The sequence below is a fragment of the Saccostrea cucullata genome, unplaced genomic scaffold, assembly GCF_032062105.1.
Source record: "Saccostrea cucullata isolate Sc308-1 unplaced genomic scaffold, CSIRO_AGI_Scuc_v1 ctg570, whole genome shotgun sequence".
Lineage (NCBI taxonomy): Eukaryota > Metazoa > Mollusca > Bivalvia > Ostreida > Ostreidae > Saccostrea > Saccostrea cuccullata.
Genome location: NW_026933408.1, coordinates 182,159 through 203,316, shown reverse-complemented (window position 1 = coordinate 203,316; position 21,158 = coordinate 182,159). Strand labels below are relative to the sequence as shown.

The 21,158-nt window shown below is 32.7% G+C and overlaps 1 protein-coding gene across 1 annotated transcript; it reads right to left on the bottom strand.

Moving 5' to 3' along the window:
• Positions 1–7,986: 7,986 nt before the first annotated feature.
• Positions 7,987–20,947, bottom strand: LOC134238217 (sodium/glucose cotransporter 4-like). Its single transcript, XM_062720332.1, has 14 exons — positions 20,726–20,947; positions 20,477–20,548; positions 13,910–14,014; positions 13,652–13,711; positions 13,442–13,546; positions 12,556–12,661; positions 12,300–12,380; positions 11,718–11,932; positions 11,306–11,441; positions 10,928–11,035; positions 10,443–10,762; positions 10,140–10,361; positions 9,882–10,056; positions 7,987–9,220 (listed from the first exon to the last, which is right to left on the bottom strand). The coding sequence occupies exons 1-14, from the start codon at positions 20,801–20,803 to the stop codon at positions 9,009–9,011; spliced, it is 1,995 nt and encodes a 664-aa protein (XP_062576316.1). The 5' UTR covers positions 20,804–20,947; the 3' UTR covers positions 7,987–9,008.
• Positions 20,948–21,158: the final 211 nt, after the last annotated feature.

The following is a 21,158-nucleotide window of genomic DNA, read 5'->3' as shown; positions in this document are numbered from 1 at the left end:
CAAGGAAAAATTCAACCAGAATAATATTGCTATCATTCACTATGTAGTATAAAAGTTTAAAAAGAGATAATCACATCGAAAAATCAACAAAACATCACATCAACTCAACACACATGCACAAAAGCGTTTATTTAGAATAATAATGCAACAAATACAAATGCAATCACAACAAGATGTGTTTTTGAAACATAGTGGAGATTAAACTTTTCTTAAGGTAGGTCCGTACTTTCAGAATTTTCTGTCAAACTGATATTTTTTTTTTATTTCAATACCTTGAATAAGTCTTAAACTAACTAAAACTACCATAAAAGACATATCTTTGCAGGTTAATTTTCATACAACGTGTCTAGGACTTTTTAACAATACTCAGAGACGTTAGCGTAGTCATGGACATCGTTCGTACAATAAACCTGCAATACACGACGTCTCTTTTGATTCATAACTACCTTATGTAAATCAACAGTTAGGTCTACATCATATTCGAAGAAAACTTTACTCTGTCCCTTTGAAACTTTTAAATAGTCTTCTTGAAAAGGCCAAGGAACATCCAATTTTAGATTCCTCGTCACCTGAATATAGGCTCGGATCTGTGATTATGGATATTGCATATCATAGGCTTTTTAAACCCGCACGTTTCACGGAAGAAAATGCAGCTAAAACAACCCGTCTTTTCCTTAAACTTCAATATGCCAATAAAGGAATTGACGCGGTTAATATAAGTAATATTCTTAATCACAAAAGGGTCCAGTCTTGTATTCCACCATATTTCAAGTTAAAGACTACACCTTGTATTTCCTACAAATATACATCGACCATTGCTTCCAAACTTTTCAATTACAAAAACACTTTACATGGCTTGGATATCGACTATCTGAAAAATAACCCCCCTTCGTGTTCATGTTCTTCTTCGCCCTATAACTATAGTCCTGCTGGACACGTTATTACAGGTGACGTAAATATAGTTCATAATAAGGACCTTAGATCACTTATTTTAAAAGGTCCTAAATATAGGGAACCCCAATCCTTTAACTGGCGTCGGAATTTCATAAATATTATGGATTCTGTTGAAAATTACGCCAGAAGATGGGCTAGATATGAAAAAGAAGACGTTGACACCTTGTCAGAATGGATTAAATGTATCAGATCCATGTTAAAGTCACGTATTAAAAGATTGAGGGGCAAAATGAAAACCATCTATCCTTCTGTGTTCAATAAACCAGAAGTGAAAAAAAAGAATTAGATAGATTACACGATCAGTATGTACTGGTTCCTGCCGACAAAGCAGGTAACAACATTGTCTTCGTTTGTAAGGCTCATAAAAAGCAAACAAACCATTCTCACAAAAACATGACACCTTGATGTCACTTGTACTGCAAAGAAACTGTTTAGAATATATCTCTAAGTAAGTGGTAACCAAGGGTACATTTGGAATACATTTAAAATGCTGAAATATGCTGAAAAACACTCATTCACTAATGGTAGGTGTTACATGCTCAAATATTCCACTTAAGAAAAACAATGAAAATGTTTTACCTTATATATAAGTATAAGCAATATTATTCTATAAATAACTTTTATGGTTGCCATGGTAACACAGTGTAACCATGCAAAACCAGTAACTAAGATTGGGTTAATGCTACTGTCTTGAGGAAAAACATGAAAATTCAAGACTGGCAAATATGCATCCTTAGGAACTTGCAACACCAAAACCATAAGAAAAATTGGGTATAATTGCTACTTTGCAGTGTTACCATGGAAACAAAGTACCAGTGCTTAAAAGTGAATTATTTTTCGCTGCATTAAGAATCAAATTGCCATTTAATCAAGAAACAAATTAAAGGACTCAGCTTGAATAGTACTTATCTGATAGAACTGAAGTTGAATATCATATATTGCTAAAATTTGATGAATAAAACAACACTGTTGCTATGGTTACCAAGAAGGGAAAATGTTCGATTTTGTGAACTTTATATCAATATTGAACCCTGTGTGCCAACTTCTTGCATCCACTTAGAGATTAGATGATAGCCAAAATTAAAAGTCAAGTTAGCTGTTAATTAATATCAATCATAAAAGTTTTGGGAATCTACATTTAAGGGTACGTATCCAAGGAAAGAAAATATTTTTCAGGTTTTTTAAGCATATATTTTCTGCTTATTTCCATAGCAACGCTCTATTTAAAAAATCTAATCTGAATTTTTTCAAATGGGAAAACTTGGAGCAAATCAACATCTTATAAAATTGATCATTAGTTATAAGGAATGTGCTTTTTTTAAAAGATAGGATTAGATTTAAACATACAGAGTGTTACTTTGAAGGCTCTCTGTGGTATAAAAACCTTGGCAACCATTGCCAACCAAAATGAAATATCATATTTTGTTCTTAGCATATGTTTCAAGGCTCTTTTTTTCTATTATTTGGTCACATTTCATCCTATAATTGCTTTTTATTTTTACCTGTATGACTTTATAAAATTCAATGAATACTTTTTTACTTTTGAATACTTTGTTACCATAGTAACGTATGTAATAGTTGATTTACCAAACATGTTTATCATGCATTTGAGACATCTGACCTTATACTTTTGGAAACAGTCATTGCCAATCGTTTGCTTTGCCGCAAATGTTAACTATGGGGCTCTAAACATGTTAAAAAATGCCATTTTTCGAAATTTAAGACATGTTGCCATGGTAACTATATAACATAGCAACCAATTTTTGCCTGATTTCAGTTTAGGGTATCAATGACTTTTATCATAGAGAGTTTGGAGAAAATCTGAGACTATGCGTGCCACAGCTCCTATTTAAAATTTCAAATCATTACAGAGAATGGCTCTTAAAAACTTACCACTTTTCAACTTTATACACAACAATTCCCCATGACAAATTAAAATCCAGGCTTTTTTATATAATTGACAGCTGCTTCTTCAATAAAAATGGAACTCGTAAATTTACCTACCTCGTTATTGGTCATTTGCAAAATTATTTTGTTAAAACAGATTCTGATTGCACACATAAGTACTCTGAAGTTGACATCAAAAAGATGCTTGAGTTTCTGATTGACAATATCTATGTGGTTTTTGGAGGCCAGGTATTCCAACAATCAATTTGAATTCCCATGGGTACAAATTGCGCTCCGTTATTAGCAGACTTATTTTTATATTCATATAAAGCAGAATTTATGCAAAATCTTATGCATGAAAAGAAGAAAACACTTGATGTGGCCTTCAACTCGACATTTACATATATCGACGACGTATTGTCAATTAATAATGATAATTTCCATTCCTACGTCGATACGATATATCCTGGTGAGCTTGAGATAAAAGATACCACACAGTCCGACACTTTTGCTTCATACTTGGATATTTTCCTTGAAAAAGACACTAATGGTAATCTAACAACCAAGCTATATGATAAATGTGATGACTTTAACTTTTCTATCGTCAACTTCCCTTACTTATGCAGCAATATACTTTCATCACCTGCATACGGAGTATATATATCTCAGTTGATTCGATACGCAAGAGCATGATCTACGTATGAACAATTTCTTAAACGAGGTAAATTAATAACAAACAAGTTGATGAAACAAGAATATCAACAGTCTCGTTTAAAGTCATCATTTCGTAAGTTTTATGGTCAATACAATGACCTTGTCAGCAAATACAATTTATCATTGAGTCAAATGCTGACGGATTTGTTAATCCATTATTTATACACTAAATTGACGACGGATTTTTTCCGTTATTTCCTGATCATGACAACGAGCACACGGCGGGTGTGACCGGTCGGCAAGGGGATGCTCACTCCTCCATGGCACCTGATCCCACCTCTGATATTTCGGAGGTCCGTGTTTGCTCTGCTCTTATTTTGTATATTGTTTAATGGACTTTGAGATTGAATACTGTTCGTTATCTCCATATCCTTCTTCTAGAAACTCAACAGCCAAAATTGACCATAAAGATATGCGATATATTTTTTTTAGTTATGCACAAAATCACATCAAATTTAATCTATATTAAAACTCATGAAGATAAAAGAATATTCATTTGCGAAGAGAATATTTGAAATCTTTACTGCAAAACATTAACAAATTGATGTTAAATCTTTCCATGTATTTCAGAAAGAAATCTCAAAATCTCTTTATTTTTATAATTCTCAAAATCAGAACTGTTTAGATGCCATTTTTTCTTTAAACTTTTAAGAATTATATTTAAAGTTAACAAAAACACATACTTTATTATGGCTGACCAGAGAATTTTTACAACAGTCTTTTGAATATGTATACCCCCATTTTTGTTATATTAATTTTATCATGTAGCTTGGTTGTTAGATTACCATTAATGTCTTTTCAAGTAAAATATCCAAGTATGAAACAGATCTGTCAAACTCTGTGGTATCTTTTATCTCAAGCTCACCAGGATATATCGTATCAACGTAGGAATGGAAATTACCATTATTAATTGACAATACGTCATCGATATATCTGAAAGTCGAGTTGAAGGCCACAGCAAGTGTTTTCTTCTTTTCACGCATAAGATTTTGCATAAATTCTGCTTCAAATGAATACAAAAATAGGTCTCCTAATAAGCAATTGGTACCCATTGGAATTCCAATAAATTGTTGGAACACCTGGTCTCCAAAAACTACATAGATATTGTCAATTTAGAAACTCAAGCAAATCTTTGATGTCAACTTCAGAGTACTTGTTTGTACAATCAGAATGTGTTTTAATAAAATAATTTTGCACATGACCAATGACCAGATTAGGATCCGGTTTTAATTTTACACATTAATATAAAATTTTAATTACCACTTGTCTATTGAAATAAAATCGTTTTGGTTGATTGAAAATAACTTAGCAAGTATATATTTGTTTATTATAGTGTTATTGTGCATACAAAGCATTTGATATACATAATTTATGAAAATAAACACTTTGCACTCTGTCCATGAGGTCTATATGTCATTCGGTACATACACAGAATTCTTAATTGCTTTTAAGGACCTAAATCTTTTTATTTTTCTTGAGTGCTTGGTGTTTAAATACTATTTAATATCAGTATAATCGTTTGCTTTAAAGAGAATTGATTTTATGTTGATCCGAGGTTTTGTTTGCGTCTAAGAGAAATTAATTTTTTAAAGGAAAAGGGGTGGGGATTGTAAACTGATTTACTCTAAGCATTTTTTAAAGTGAGAGTTGTAACTTCCTTAACACACTTGTGTGTTTAATTGTGACCTTTGGGTGAAAGGTCAAGGTAAAAGGTCAACGTTCAAAGGTCAAAGTCATTCAAATAAATAAATCTAAACTTGAATTCAACACTTAAAGTTGAATCTAGCTAAATATAATGATTATTTTTTAGCTGAGTAAGTGTCAAGGTCATAGAACAAGGTCAAATAGCAAGGTCAAAGGTCAAGGTCATTAAATACATATAAAAGCAATTTACATTCATTCCTTGACCTTGACTGATTTTCAAGGTCAAAGGTCAAAAGCTCTCATGTAGTTGTCCCCATGTCTTTACGAATTGCCGTTAAGAAGTTTTTAGTTCTTCGTAAACATCATAAACTTTCAGGGGCAATAACTACTTTAAATGATTTACGAATTCTTTCGCACTGAAAAGATTGAAAAGTGTACTTAATTTGTATTCATGAATATGGTTGTTGCACAGCGTCTTTTACGCGTGGAGATGATAATTATTTTTCTTTAAACCTGAGATGGGGGTTATTTTTTTTTGTTAAATGTACGTAATTTACAGATGGATTCAGCTCAAATCCAAGTCAGTTGGTAGATGTAGGTATACCCGTGAACTAGTTCATGCAGAATGCCCTGATCTCCAAACAAAACAGACTGATCAGGGCCAACTTTCAGACACCAGCAAACAAAATGTGGTAGCTGGTGAAGAGATGCTAACATAGAAATAATCAACTTGAAGTGTTCATACATACTTATAGAATCAAATATAAATATTCAATAAAAGCTGCAAACATTCTTCTAAGGTTTGTTTTTTATTTGAGGTGTAAGTCAAAGTAGAGATTCAAAGGAATCATTAAGGGGTCCCGACCCTCTGCTATCAAATTTCACTCAGAAAATTTAATATTTCTAATGTTGATTTTCATGAACAACAATAACATTAGAGCCATATCGAAAATAGTTTGGTGTAAGAAGCGCAGCTTATTTTTTCAGAAATGATTTTTATGTCAGATCATGATATGAAGAAATTTCAACATAGAGAACAGAAACAGTAACGATTTATTATCATAACATTTAATTTGAAATATGAGGTGTATATGAAAATAATACTTAGTATAATACCTATGAAAATCATGTCAGAAAACATCATGAAGCGATGCTTCCTAAGTCAGAAAATTACAATGTTGTATGTGGTTGTAAGAAAAAATACATCTGTGAGGAGGAGTTATCTTTCTTCTAAAGATTTCTTCATATGAAAAAAAAAGTCATACTTATAAAAGTTCTGTATTAAGTACTTGAAACATTAAACCATTATTAAAATGGTCTTTTAAAAAATACAACTTATTCAATTAAAAATGCCTTTGAAGTAGGATTTAAATGTTTTATTGTTAATTATGATAAAACAATTAGTAAGAGATTGGCAAAACAAATAGAAAGTAATGTTTCCATCACATGTTAGGTTTCATCGAATTGACTACTTAGAGGTCTAAATTAGAAAACTGTGAGTAGTATTCATATTTTGTACTCTGACTGTCTCTGAGAGTTATCTGTCATATCAGAGGGTCGGTACCCCTTAATTGTTTGATGAAAGTTTTGTTAAGATTAGTGTATCTGCTCTCACAACAACGTTAGAAAATCAAACAGATTATTCGTAAATCAAATATGCTTCAATTAAAATAAACAAGTGTGTGCTCGGTGTATTAAAAATTATATATAAAGTTAGAAAAGGGAGAATAACTAAGCTAAAATAAGACAACAACAGTGATTAATCTTATTTACTAAGTGAAGTGTGCGATTTTGAATAGTGAAAAACCACTAACCTTTGGGAAGAAACAAATGGGATCAGGTACCTAGGAGATATAAGCATCCCCTTTTGACGGGCCACACCTTGTAGCCATCTTAATTAGATGGATAAAGGATAGGTTGTACTTACAATCATTATAACGTAAATTGAATAGTGGTGACTATATGTCCGATAAGGCTTGATTGTCACTAACCATATGCATGATCATAGGATCATTGCATCGACCAAGAAACTCGCAGAATGATTACTTCGAATGAGACCGTTCCTTTTATATCCATGTTTCATCAACTTGTTGATTAAAAGTTTCCTTGGCTTTAAAAATTGATCGTATGTATAGAACATGCTCCTGGGTAGCGAATCAACTGGAAGATACATGTACTTATAAATGCCGTATGCAGGTGATAGGGCTTTTATTGCTATATAATTCAGGGAAGTTGACAATTGAAAAGTGAAAGTCAGTGAATCACGTTTATCATATAGCTTGGTTGTTAGATACCATTAACGTCTTTTTCTAGTAAAATATCCAAATCTGAAAGTGATGTGTCGAACTCCGTGGTCCATGTATCTTTTATTTCAAGCTCACCGGGAAATGTCACACAATTTCTTAAAGTAGCTTGGACACAGATTTGATGGTAATATTTTCTCTAATTTTCTGTATAATTTCATGACTTATATATAGGATCTCACATGATTTGTAGTTGGATATGATTTTTATCCACCGAGTTGTGTGGATTTTATACCCGAGCCTTGGCGAGGGGATAAAAACACACAACACACAATCGTGGTTTTTTACACCACGAACAATGTTTGACACTGTTTTTATACAGGACTTCATTTCATTTTACTTCATCACTCTAACGCAAAATCCATTGTGACGTCACAAGTGTATGATATGAAAACGATATCACATGAGCTATATCAACGGGATAAAGGGTTAAACATGGGATAAATGTTGCTATAGCATTTCATACGAAAATATAATAAAAATCTTATTTTTCTGGACGAATTTCTGAACGTGTTTTATTGACACATCCTTACACTTTCATTAATTCTAACTTTATATGTAATACTTAAGAAAGATAGCAATTTTGTTGTATCAATGAAATATATTAAAATTGTAATTCAGAAAATGTGCGATGTCAAATTCAACTCATCAGTTCTGTAAGTCCGCATGCAGTGCTGTGTATAGTGTTTAACAAGTGAATACACCCAGTGAAACGTATACATGAACAATTGCAAAAACGGAGGAAATGAAATACATCTCATTTGGATAAGAAACGATAGTTAGACCTACATTTCTAATTTTAAAAAAATGATTACCATTATTCATGGGTTAAACACAGGAAGATTTGAGCAGAAGTCAGGGGACAACTACATACTGTAGATGCACAAATTTTCGTGGGCACAAAATTTCGTTGTTTTGTAATCAAAAATAATTTTATGTGTATTTAATTTCGTTGTTTTAAAACTAACCCCATTCAATATATAGTCATATAAGATTTCGTGTGGGATTTCATTTCGTTGAATTTTGTTAACAAGAAAATAAACGAAATTTAATCCCCCATGAATATTTGTGCTTTTACAGTATTACTCTCTCATTTTCTTACTGTTTTTGACACCTTGCAATGATAAATTCTTTTCTAATGGCATAAAAATACACAATTGGAAGTGATTTTTTCCAAAATAGTTCAGGATATTTTAGACAATCTCATTTCTTTGAAATCGTACCGAAAAAGGAGAAAAATTATAATATAATAAAGATTACAATCATTATAAGGTCCTCAATGCCATTAAGCATTATTGTATTGTGGTGATATGTCAAGAATTGTAATAAACAACTTTTTAACATTTTGTTCTGTCAATCAATATTCAATTTCACAATTTTTATACTGTATTCTACAGGATACACTCTATATTTCCATGCATAACTATAATAACATTATGATTACTTAAAAACCGTTTAAATACAAATAAATTGATTGGTATATAACTAAGCATAATACAATAGATATCAATGAAAAAATCCCAATAAAAACACTGTGAATACACCAATGACTATTGCTGAAAAGTTAAGAACCTTTCTCCATCTTGAGGCTTCATCTAATGACGTCATTTTCCTCCTTAATTCTTTGAATTCAGCAGCTGTAATATCATGCTTAGCATCTTCATCTATTCCACAAACCCAGTTCTTACAAAGGACCTTAATTCGCCGAAGTCCACTTGCTGCAAAAATGAATTGATTTATGCATATAAATTACCAATTAAGCTACAGATATGAAATTATTTGATTAATATGTAACATTGTAACATAACAGTAAGGAGTGAAGTTAACACCAACACTTGTAGTGTCTTCTCGCATGTCTTAAAGAGATATCACATATTGAGGATAATTGAAAGATATTTTGTCGAATACAAAAAACCACAAAATTTTACTACAAGGATACATTTTCATATCATATATATATCATTGAAAATTTTTTTCATTGATTTTCCCTTGAAGAAAAGTTTCAATCAAGAGTATCTTTGATTTTTGATCTTAATACGTTAAACCAGCTTTAATTCGTATGAGAACATTTTTCGCGAAGTTCGTGAGAGCCTCATCATTGCGAATATTTTTCGCTGCTAACCTGTCAATCAACACAAGATAAATAAAGGCTTGATCGCGAAAATAATCGTCGTGAACTATTGTTCCCCCGGGGAAAATCGCTAATAAAACTTGGTTTACAGTTTATAATAAATTAAAATTGCTAATTTTTGTTCTTTCATTAAATTAAATTGGCAACAACATGCGAATTATTGCCAATCAACAAAATCACCATAAAGACATGTCGTCATCTTACAATACAAAACTGTAACTGTTTTTGTGATATCAATTGCGATCTACCTTCCTCTGCCACCGGTTCCTGAATGTCCATTGTTTTAGGATCCTCGCCCTTCATGTGGGCGGATTTAGGATCTTTGCCCTTCACGTGGGCAGAAATGTGAACATCCTCATCCTCATAATCTGATAGTTCTGGCTCTTCTTCATCATTTCTAGTCCACCATGTCAAACGATGGAGCTAAAAATACAACTAATTTATTGGTATTGTCGATTAGCAACTAAATAGTACTTCTACTTTCAGTCGACCAAAGAATGTAATACCTTGTTTTCTGGACGGGGTTGTGTCACCAAACTGATAATAACCATAGCAATTGTTGCAAACAATGCCAGGAGTGTTGCAAAATGTAGAAAATCCACCTTGGAGATAATTTCAGGCCTTGTGTCGACTTCATTACTGCCACAGGCAGGTGCGAGGAAAGTGAAATCTAAAACCATACGTACAATTCCCATAACGAGGCTAAGCATCAGGCCCCAAAACACACCCTAAAATATAGAGTAAATAAGTGTTTATGGGTTATAAGTATTTTACCCTTCGTGCAATTAAAATGAACGAAGTTGTTTTACCTGTTCAGTGGTTCTTTTCCAGAACAACCCCAACAAAAACATCATACACAGGGGAGGGATGAGATATGACTTTACAGACTGCATGTAAAACCAGAATCTACCTCCCTGTGTCAACTGTAAAATAGGTAACCAAAGAATGCTGAAGCCAATCAGGACAAGAACAGTAACTCGTCCAACAATCATCAATTCGTATTGAGAAGCCTTCTTCCGAAACTGGTGCCAGATATCTAGAGTCATGATGGAGCTAGCACTGTTCAGGATTGAGGTTAGAGAACTCATTAACGCAGCTAGCAGAGCAGCAAGCATTAGTCCACGTAGACCTAAATAAGAATATGCATATAAGGTGAAGGTGAACATAGACCTTGCCTGTTGTTCAATCCTTACTGTATTATTCATTTAAATATGTTTAATGTATAAATAGGCATAATGTTAAATAGATATTTACAAAAAGTAAAGGACCAACAAGAATCAAATTATTTATAAACCTTTAGGAAGCAACCTGAGAACCATCAGAGGATATGCTATATTTGTACAACCACTCTTGTTTTTACAATATTCCATGCATTTGTCTGGATCTGCACAAGCAACTTCCTCTGAAAAATAATATACCGAAAGAAATAAGGTTTTATAATAGTACAAGTTCATAAATACTATTAAAATGTTATACCAAACCTCTTTCTTTACTCCTCACTAAATCGGTCGAAAGGGGATGCTCACTCCTTAATTGCACCTGATCCTACCTCTGATCTTTAAAAGGTGTTTCCTTTGCTCCAAATTTTGTTTGTATAATGGATTTTTGAGCTTGAATACCGTTCGTTATCTCCACATCTTTCATTAAACAGTTTATGAACGACAACCTTTACCCTTAAATAGTATGCGACTGTTCATTCCAGGAATAACAAAGAGAAGGAACCCAGTCAGTTTCAGCGCGGCCCCTAGCAATGTTCCTGCCTTGGCGTGAACCATGTTTTTGGCAGATAGTGTGCGTTGAACAATTATCTGAGAGAAAAGAAAGGAAGCTAATAGTTTATTAAGAGTGAAATTTAAAATCAGACAAAACAAATATATTGCTATTTGCCAGGGCACTTTACTGCTAATTGGAAGAAAGCTCCATCCAAGTACGGCTAATCAATTATATATATATATATATATATATATATATATATATATATATATATTGAACTACAAAAGTCCTAATACATGATTTCTAAGAACGTTGTACTCTTACTCAAGTCCTTAAGTGTCATTGTGACGAAGAGATTTATCTTGGAATACCTGGTCCTGGTCCCAGGTGTAAAGTCCAAGAGTGGACAGTCCCAGCAAAGCCCCAGTCCAGGGGATGTCACCTGTCACAGGGTCTCTGAAGATGTGGAGGGAATCCGCCGGCGGAACCCCGCATTTGAAATAGGTCTGATTGTGAAGAGTTTCATTTGACATGGCAGCCATGAACTTGGTTTCCATTTCTTCGTATCCTCCCACCTTAATGATCGCTGAACAATGATTGTCATTAGTTAAACCGCTATTTTAATTTCAAACCTTAATTTTAATTAAGTATTCCGTTACAAAAACAAAATCCTTTGTAAAATTGTTGGATTAGCGTTGCTTTTGTTCCATGCAATCAAATATCACAAAAAGATAATTCTTAAGTAGTTAAGACCAACTTGAGGTGTGAGGCCGTGAGCCTTTAAAACGTTCAAACTTACTTCAGGATCAGTGATGTATTAAGCCTAAAATTGCTTCAGAAGTACTAATAGACGAATTATTTGAAGTATTGAAAATACATGTACCTCTACTTATACACGTATTATGAACAATTTGATGGTATTATTCTGCAAAACTTTCTACATGTATACATACAAATGAAAAACAGTATCGTAGCTCCGATAACAAGAACCACAGCTTGTAGAGTATCCGTGTAGATGACGGAGGCCAGTCCACCTGAAAGAAAATCAGTCAAAATTTTAACATTTTTAAAACTTTAAACATGAATATCATACCTTAATATTAATAAGTCATCTGGGAAACAGCATAAATAAGAAAGTGTTAATATATATTTTTTACTTTTGATTATATTGACTTTTTATGAAATAATCAAACTTGGTAATCTACGTACCAACTGTTGTATATATTGCTGTTATTCCTAGAATGATGCTCACACACAGGTAGATGTTCCATTCTAACATTTGTTGAAGAAATATTGCTCCGGTATATATTTCAGCCTAAAAATGGTATCCAATGAAACAGGAGTAAACTAAATCTTTAACGAAATTAAATCCCACACAAAATTTTATATGACTATGTATTGAATAGGGTTACTTTCAAAACAACGGAATTAAATGCCTGCGAAACAATTTTTGATGACAAAACAACGAAATTTTATGCCCACTAAAATTTGTTCTTCTACAGTATTTATCTCCTGAAATCTTGCAGATATCTTTAAAAAAAACAATTTCTTTACATTATAGTTCTTTACTTTTAATGAGGATTTTTTTATCTTCAAAAATTATCAAATAAAGAGAATGAAACAAGACCTTTCGTCTTTTCTTTTTGTGGAAACAGTTGGAAAACTAATTCATTCTTGCCAAACAGCATCATTGCGTAAATATGATTCATTGTTATACAAATGGAAAAAAGATATAACTCAAAAGTACAGAAAAAATGTATAGGGGTTGTTTAAAATGTGCGCTTTCGACTTCTTTAATGAAAATGTCTGTTAATTGAAAACAGCTGCAATTAGAGAGAAAACATTGAAAACTAAAATTTTTTCAAAGATATACTGACTCCCACAAAAGCAATGATACGATGTAAAATGTGAACATGAAATCCCCACAAAATGTAAAATAAAACAATTGAAATCATAAACTTTGGTTTGCAATTGGTTAGAAAATTAACGAGGAGAAATTCAAAATAAACAACACCAAAGCCCCAACGCTCTTGCTTTGTCGAATGTCGTGAAACTTTATCGTGAAGTGACATTTTGATGAGTCAATAAAACATACCGATATGTTGAAGAGGATGTAGCCAATCAGCGCAAGGAACGACACATACATGCGCAGTCGACGTCCTCCAAAGCGCTTCTTTACCCACTCCGGTATTGTGTATGCCTGTGGATAAGAAAATTGAGTCACACCAATACCATCATACATATATTCCATTTTGTTTTGTAGAAAAGCAAAGATTGTAAGGATTAAGTGATATAATATACATACCCCACATGCAACATACACTGGAAGAAACACCCAACCTAATAAAATCAGGAAAAACACGGCCTGAAAGAAGCCATATCAAAAGAATTATTTTACGCCAATATTGTGCAAATGGATACAATTTGTAAAAGGAGTAGAAGAAGTAAAGCAAAGGAGTGTATACAAACACATTTTGGTGCAATATCATCTTCACGGAAATTTTTTAAGGGACTAAAATACAATATTGTGGGTTTTTTTTAATCAGAGATAAAAATAACTCACATGCCACTCATATATAGTGACAGCGATACCAGATCCTGCTGCAGTTCCTGCCAGTCCAATGAACATCGGAGCTCCTATGTTACTAGCATAGATAGAGGCCCCAATCTAACCAAAAATAAACAAGTGTATTAGACAACAAAAGGCCTCCTTCACAAAAAAGAAAAAAAAATGGCATCAGTTAATTAACAAAAGGGGGAAAAACGGATCTCCAGTCCTTATTTGTAAAACATAGAAGATTGCTTTACGTGGAAAAAAGAAGGGGGTGTAAAGGTTTGGGGCGTTGATTAAAAAGTAAACAGTTTGTTAATATGTAGGAAACTAAATTATTTCTTCTTTGTGTTAGGGGTTGGCGTGTTGATTAAAAAGACAAAGAAAAATCAAGGTTTGTTAATTATATGTGGGAAACTAAAATATTCTTCTTGCTTGTATTAAACATCCATGTTTTACTGAAAAAAAATACAGCTAAATCGATCAGTCTTTTCCTTAAATTTCAATATGCCAAAAATGAATTGACACGGTAATAAGTATTATTCTTCGTCGATTCGATATATCCTGGTGAACTTGAGATAAAAGATACCACAGAGTCCGACACTTCTGTTTCATACTTGGATATTTTACTTGAAAAAGACACTAATGGTAATCTAACAACCAAGATAAATGATAAACGTGATGAATTTCACTTTTCTATCGTCAACTTCCTTTACTTGTGCAGCAATATACCTTCATCACCTGCATACGGAGTATATATATCTCAGTTGATTCGATACGCAAAAGCATGCTCTACGTATGAACAATTTCTAAACCGAGGTAAATTATTGACAAGCAAGTTGATGAAACAAGAATATCAACAGTCTCGTTTAAAGTCATCAATTCGTAAGTTCTATGGTCGATACAATGACCTTGTCAGCAAATACAATTTATCATTGAGTCAAATGCTGACTGACGTTTTTCATACCAATTGTTAGTCCATTATTTATACACTGAATTAAATTGACGACGGATTTTTTCCGTTATTTCCTAATCATGACAAGGAGCACACGGCGGCTGTGACCGGTCGGCAGGGGATGCTCACTCCTCCATGGCACCTGATCCCACCTCTGATGTTTCAGGGGTCCATGTTTACTCTACTCTTTTTTTGTATTGTTTTATGGACTTTGAGATTGAATACTGTTCGTTATCTCCATATTCTCCTTAATAAGAAAATGGTTAAGTCTTGAATTCCACCATATTTCAAGTTAAAGACTAGGCCTTGTCTTTCTTATAAATATACATCGAGTTTTGCTTCCAAACTTTTTAATAACTAGAAAAAATGTACAGAGCCTAGATATCAAATATCTGAAACATAATCCTCCATCGTGTTTATGTTCTTCTTCACCTTATCACTATAGTCCTGCTGGACACGTTATTACAGTGACGTATATATAGTTAATAATGAGGACCTAAGATCACTAATTCTAAAATGTCCTAAATGTAGGGAACCTCGATTCTTTAACTGGCGTCTGAATTTCATATATATTATAGATGGGCGAGATATGAAAAAGAAGACGTTGACACATTGTCAGAAAGATTTAACTGTTTCAATTCTATCTTACAACCGCTTATCAAAAGATTGAGGAACAATATGAAAATCATCTGTCCTTCTGTATTCAATAATCCAGAAATGAAAAAAAGGAATTATATAGATTACATGATCAGTACGTCCTGGCCCCTGCTGACAAAACAGGTAACAAAATTGTCTTCGTTTGTAAGGCTCATTAAATAAATTGTATTTTGGAAGAACTTGAATTTTATTCTACAAGTAGTAATTCAACTTGTACTCATAGTTCCCCTTCTTAGGAAGAAATTCTTCAAAATCATATATCAATTTTTATTTTTTTAACATCCCAAAGAACCAAAATGAAATTGAATTACCATATATATATTGGATTTCTAAACTTCTTAAAAATTCTTACAAACAAAGATACATAGCGGGTTCCAGTAAATGTTCAAACCAGCCTCTTTCTTTACTGCTCACTTAGATATTAACAGAAGTATAGGAGAAAAAATAAATTTAAAGAGTATTGTGCAACAATATATTCAAGAAGTGGTGAAAATCAGATGTAGATACTTAAAAATTCCAAGGAACTTTTGGACAATGTAAAATCACAAGATTTTACCAAACTCAACAACTTAAAAAAATGACTTTTACACAACAATTCCCAAACGATAAATTAGAGTCCAGATTTTTTGATATAATTGATAGCTGCTTTTTCGATAAAAAATGGAACTCGAAAATCATATGAAGTAGAATTTGTCCAAAATCTTATACGTGAAAGGAAGAAAAAAAATTCTTGGCCTTCAACTCGACATTTAGATATATCGACGACGTATTGTCAACTAACAATGGTTATTTCCATTCTTATGTCCATACGATATATCGTCATGAACTTGAGATAAAAGAAACCACAGAGTCTGACACATCTGTTTCGTATTTGGATATTCGTATTTGATTATCGTATATGAACAATTTCTAAACCGAGGTAAATTTTGGACAAAGAAGTTGATGAATCAAGATTTACAGCAGTCTTGTTTAAAGTCATCATTTCGTAAGTTCCAGGGTCGATACAATGACCTTGCATTGTCTGCAAATACAATTTATCATTGAGTCAAATGTTGACAGACGTTTTCATACTAATTGTTAGTCCATTACGAGTATTTATACATTGAACTGACGATGGATTTTTCCGTTATTCTCCGATCATGACAAGAAGACCAAGGCGGGTGTGACCGGTCAGCAGGGGATGCTTACTCTTATATGGCACCTTATCCCACCTCTGATGATTTGGAGGTCCATGTTTAAGCTGCTCCTATATGCATTGTTCAATGGACTTTCAAAACTATTTTTATCACTATATGACTCCCTCTTTTAAAACTTAGCATGATGGGCTTAGCATAATGGGCGTGTGTTTGACATTTGAAGTCCGTATTTTGCTCTGCTCCTATTCTGTATTAATTCATGGACTTTTGATCTTGAATTCTGTTCGTTATTGCCATATTTTTCACTGATAAAAAATTCCATTGAACCGTAATAAAGGGATCAACTTTCACACTGTATTAATGATAATTGGATAATATTAAAGGAATCAGTGTCTATATAGTACAGTATGCCAGAGCATCAAAAATATAGGGAAACAGGGGATAATTTGCATAACGGGCGAATTCCATTTTGCATAAATTATCCCATGTTTCCCACTATCGTTGATGTCCCGGGCATCCCATACTAATTAGACAGTAATTCATTATACTTCCATTAATTGTAAAATAAAATTGTAGGTTTAAATTTTAAAAATGTAGACATAGATTTAAATTCCAATATTAATAGTCCTCGCCCAGTGAAGTCAAACAGAGAGGCAGCCGCACGAGATTTACATGCATATTTGGCCTCCTTATCGTCAGACACATATCCAGATGCGCACGAGATTTGCATGCATATTAGACCTCCTTAGCTCCTGACCTATCGACCTGCCTAATTTACATTCCGGTAGAATTATCAAGATATCAACTCAGCTAACTTTCAAAGACTAAATTAGAAATGGAAATATTTGGAGATAACGAACATTTTTCAAACTTAAAAGCACTATATAAGTAAACATACCGCTGTGAAAGATGTGTACTCTAATGATAACGTATCAACTTTGTAAGGAATTCAGTATCATTCCCAAGCATCATTCCCAAGGTGTAACTTTTTTTCCACGTAAGGAATTCAGTTTGTTCGGTCCATTTGCCTTACGTTTACATTAAGTACCAAGGTAATCATAAATTAATACCACGTCTTCTACAGTAATTATATTGTCTCAGTAGAGGCTCCAAAATTCACAGTTCAATACAATTTTATTTTAAGATGACATTGTCAAAGCAAAAGTAATCTCAACTTAGCTTTACGCAAACATTTCAAAACCATAACACTAAAAAACTATCAATAAAATGCAGACAAAGTCGAATATATCGTGTAAAAAAATTAACTTTTTTTTTTATCTAGTAATACTCCACTATCACCTGTATATGAGTCTTGTGTCTCAAAACTTATTCGATATGCCAGAATTGTTCATTTCTTAACTCAACTCTGGCTAATGGCAAATAGTTTGATGTTACAGGGATTTCAACAATTTCGTTAAAGGTCAGCATTGCAAAAATTCTAAGGTAGAAATAATGACTTTGATTACAAATACAAAAACTATTTGGTCGTACACTGTATCATGGATGTTTCCTAATTATGTATCGGTGATTTCACATATTTTTTATATCCAAAAATTACATTTCTCATGTTAACTCAAAATCCGAAATTGCAATCACTCCTGTCAGGTCATATTATAATTTGTAATCGTTTGAATAAATAATCTTTAAAAAGAGCATATTTATAATCATATTGTTAAATTGAAACATGTGCATTCTTATTTTACCCTCATCAATGAATCGAATGTACACAAAATAAAGGCACTCTCACAATTAATTGTATTCCAAGCGAAATTTAAATAATTATGTCGGCCACTGTATTGTTTAAGTTTCAATTGTTAAAGGGTAGTATGTTGAGATATTGATTGTAAAAATATTTGGTTTCTACATAAGATTCTTATAATTACTTATGTATATCATTATTTGTTTTCTTTTTCATATCAAGTTGATAGGGTTGCAATTCTTTTAAACGAACATAAATATTTACCCTACAAATGTAAAACTTCTGATGCAGTTTATGTTAGGTGATTGAAAAAAGTAAGTAAAAATGTCTTTTTAAAAAAAATTGCAAGCCAATTGAAAGATTACCATGATGTAGGATTTCAGCATATGTATGAATTTTTACTTTTGTCTTCAAATGATAATCCAATAGAATGGTTAGGTTGTACATGTATTCAATGTCACAAACTCCTTATATTCTCTCTGCTTAATATTCCGAACATGTCTATGAACCTTAACGTAAATCACCATGTCGAATTCGGGTATTCTGTGTGACCTGTGCAAAGAGTCTACATAGTTAAATAAGTTTACATACATTTATATACATTGTATTTGAAACACCTATTTGACTTTACCTCAGATTTTTTTTTACAAGTAACTCATTAAATTAACATTTTTACTGCAAACATCACAAGAGCTAGGGAATAAAAGAATATTAAACAACGTGCTTTTTGTAAAGAAACAATTGTGTAAATACAATTGAATTAAATGCGGATGAATTAACATAAAAAGTACATATATATCCAAAAAATTCTCTTTTTTTAATTCTTGAATATTAAATTTAATAAAATAAGTTTTCAGACTCTTGTTTTCGTGTTTCATATGAGAATAGGAATTTAGCAAAAAAAAAAAAAATCTTGCAATGCTATAGTTTACAAAAATATTTTATGAACGGGAAAATTATGTATTAGTTGAATATTTTGAATATCTATACATTTATATCAAACTCATAAAGCAAAGCATGATTGTGTCGGCAATCTGTTGTTTTGAAAATTCCAGTACCTGTAAAAGTCCGATATGACCGAAAAGCTGGAAAGCCCAAAAATCATTCAAAGTATTTAGATGTGACAAAACCAACACGAAACCCCTGAAAAAGAGGTAAGCATCTCCTGTCAACCAGTCACATTCGCACCATTTGTTACTCGTACTGACCGGGTTAACGATTAAATTTGTGGAGAGTCCGATAAAAAACATAACATTTTGTAATAAATGACTTAATCTTGCGAGCTATTTCAAATAAATTTATTGTATTGAGCATAGAATCTGACAAATGTTGGCTTTAAACCAGATTGTTGATATCCTTTTAACTTTTCTTCCTTTTATATATTAACAGTAGATTACCCTTGTTGCTGAGAAGTTCATTTACACCTAATGATGCCAGTATTTTTAAACGAGGTTACTTGTTGATATCACAAAAAATCAGCTCGTTTAAAGTCATCATTGTCTCGTTTAAAGTCATCATTTAGGAAGCTCTGTTGTCGAAACAATGACCTTGTCAGCAAATACAATTTATCATTAAGTCAAATGCTGACTGACTTTTTCATCCTAATTGTTAGTCCATTATTTATACACTGAATTGACGACGTATTTTTCTGTCATTTCCCGATCATGACAAGGATCACAAGGCGGGTGTGACCGGTCGGCAGGGGATGCTCACTCCTCCATGGCACCTGAACCCACCTTTTAAGTTTTGGAGGTCCGTGTTTACTCTGCTCCTATATGCATTGTTCAATGGACTTTCATAACTGTTCGTTATAACTATATGACTCCCTCTTTTGAAACTTAGCATGATTGGTGTGTGTTTGACATTTGAATGCACAGCATGGTAGTGAAAAGAGGGAAGAGTTTTGTTTATAAAGAAGAAATTAGAAGTCATAGTTGTTACTGGGGTACTTTAATTGTATATATAGATATTTTCCTCTGATGGCCTAAATAATTTGTCTTAAGGCTAGCTCGTCATGTCACAGTGTGGTATTTATTGTTTACCTTCTGTGTACCAAGTTTTACACTTGACTGATTTTTAATAACAACATTGCACATGCTACATTCACGTTTGTCTGTTATTGCAAACCTTACCGGTATCCAGTGCATGTCTTTCCCCGCCAGAAAGTATCCCTTGGCATTTCCCTTGTTAGGTCGAAAAGTCGACTAAAACATTGAAGAAGAGTTGGAATTAATCTCACTCTAGATTCTTATTTTTTAAAGAATAAGCATGAAGTATTTCAAAAACAGATAAATGAACTTATAGTTTGATATTTTGATTTCCTCAGAAAAATAAACAGCTGACCGACCAATGCTTATTTTAAAACGTAAAGGTTATTTTACCCATAATCCGACTGCTAGAACAATGACAAAATAGACACCAATCGTAATATAATCCTCAAGGAATAGTTCTTCAGCCATGCTTTGTTCTAAGTGTTATGTCGATCAGTAGGAATAGGAACACGAGTAAAAAAATACGCTCTTAATAGTTAAGTTGTAGAAGTGAACAGGTAAGATCTCCGGAATATGTAAATAAAACCCACAGGTAACTCAATGTGAAAGATTTCTGCGGTGGAGTGACGTTTAAAGAAGGATATGGAGATAACGAACAGTATTCAATCTCAAAATTATACATATATGTTGTTTAGGAGACCTACTATCAGTTAGACATCAAGCCTTTAGATCGTGAATTATATACTCAAACTAAAGACCTTATTTCAATTATGTATAAATTCGTATGTATAAACCAGTATTTGTAATATACATCACTCTAGGG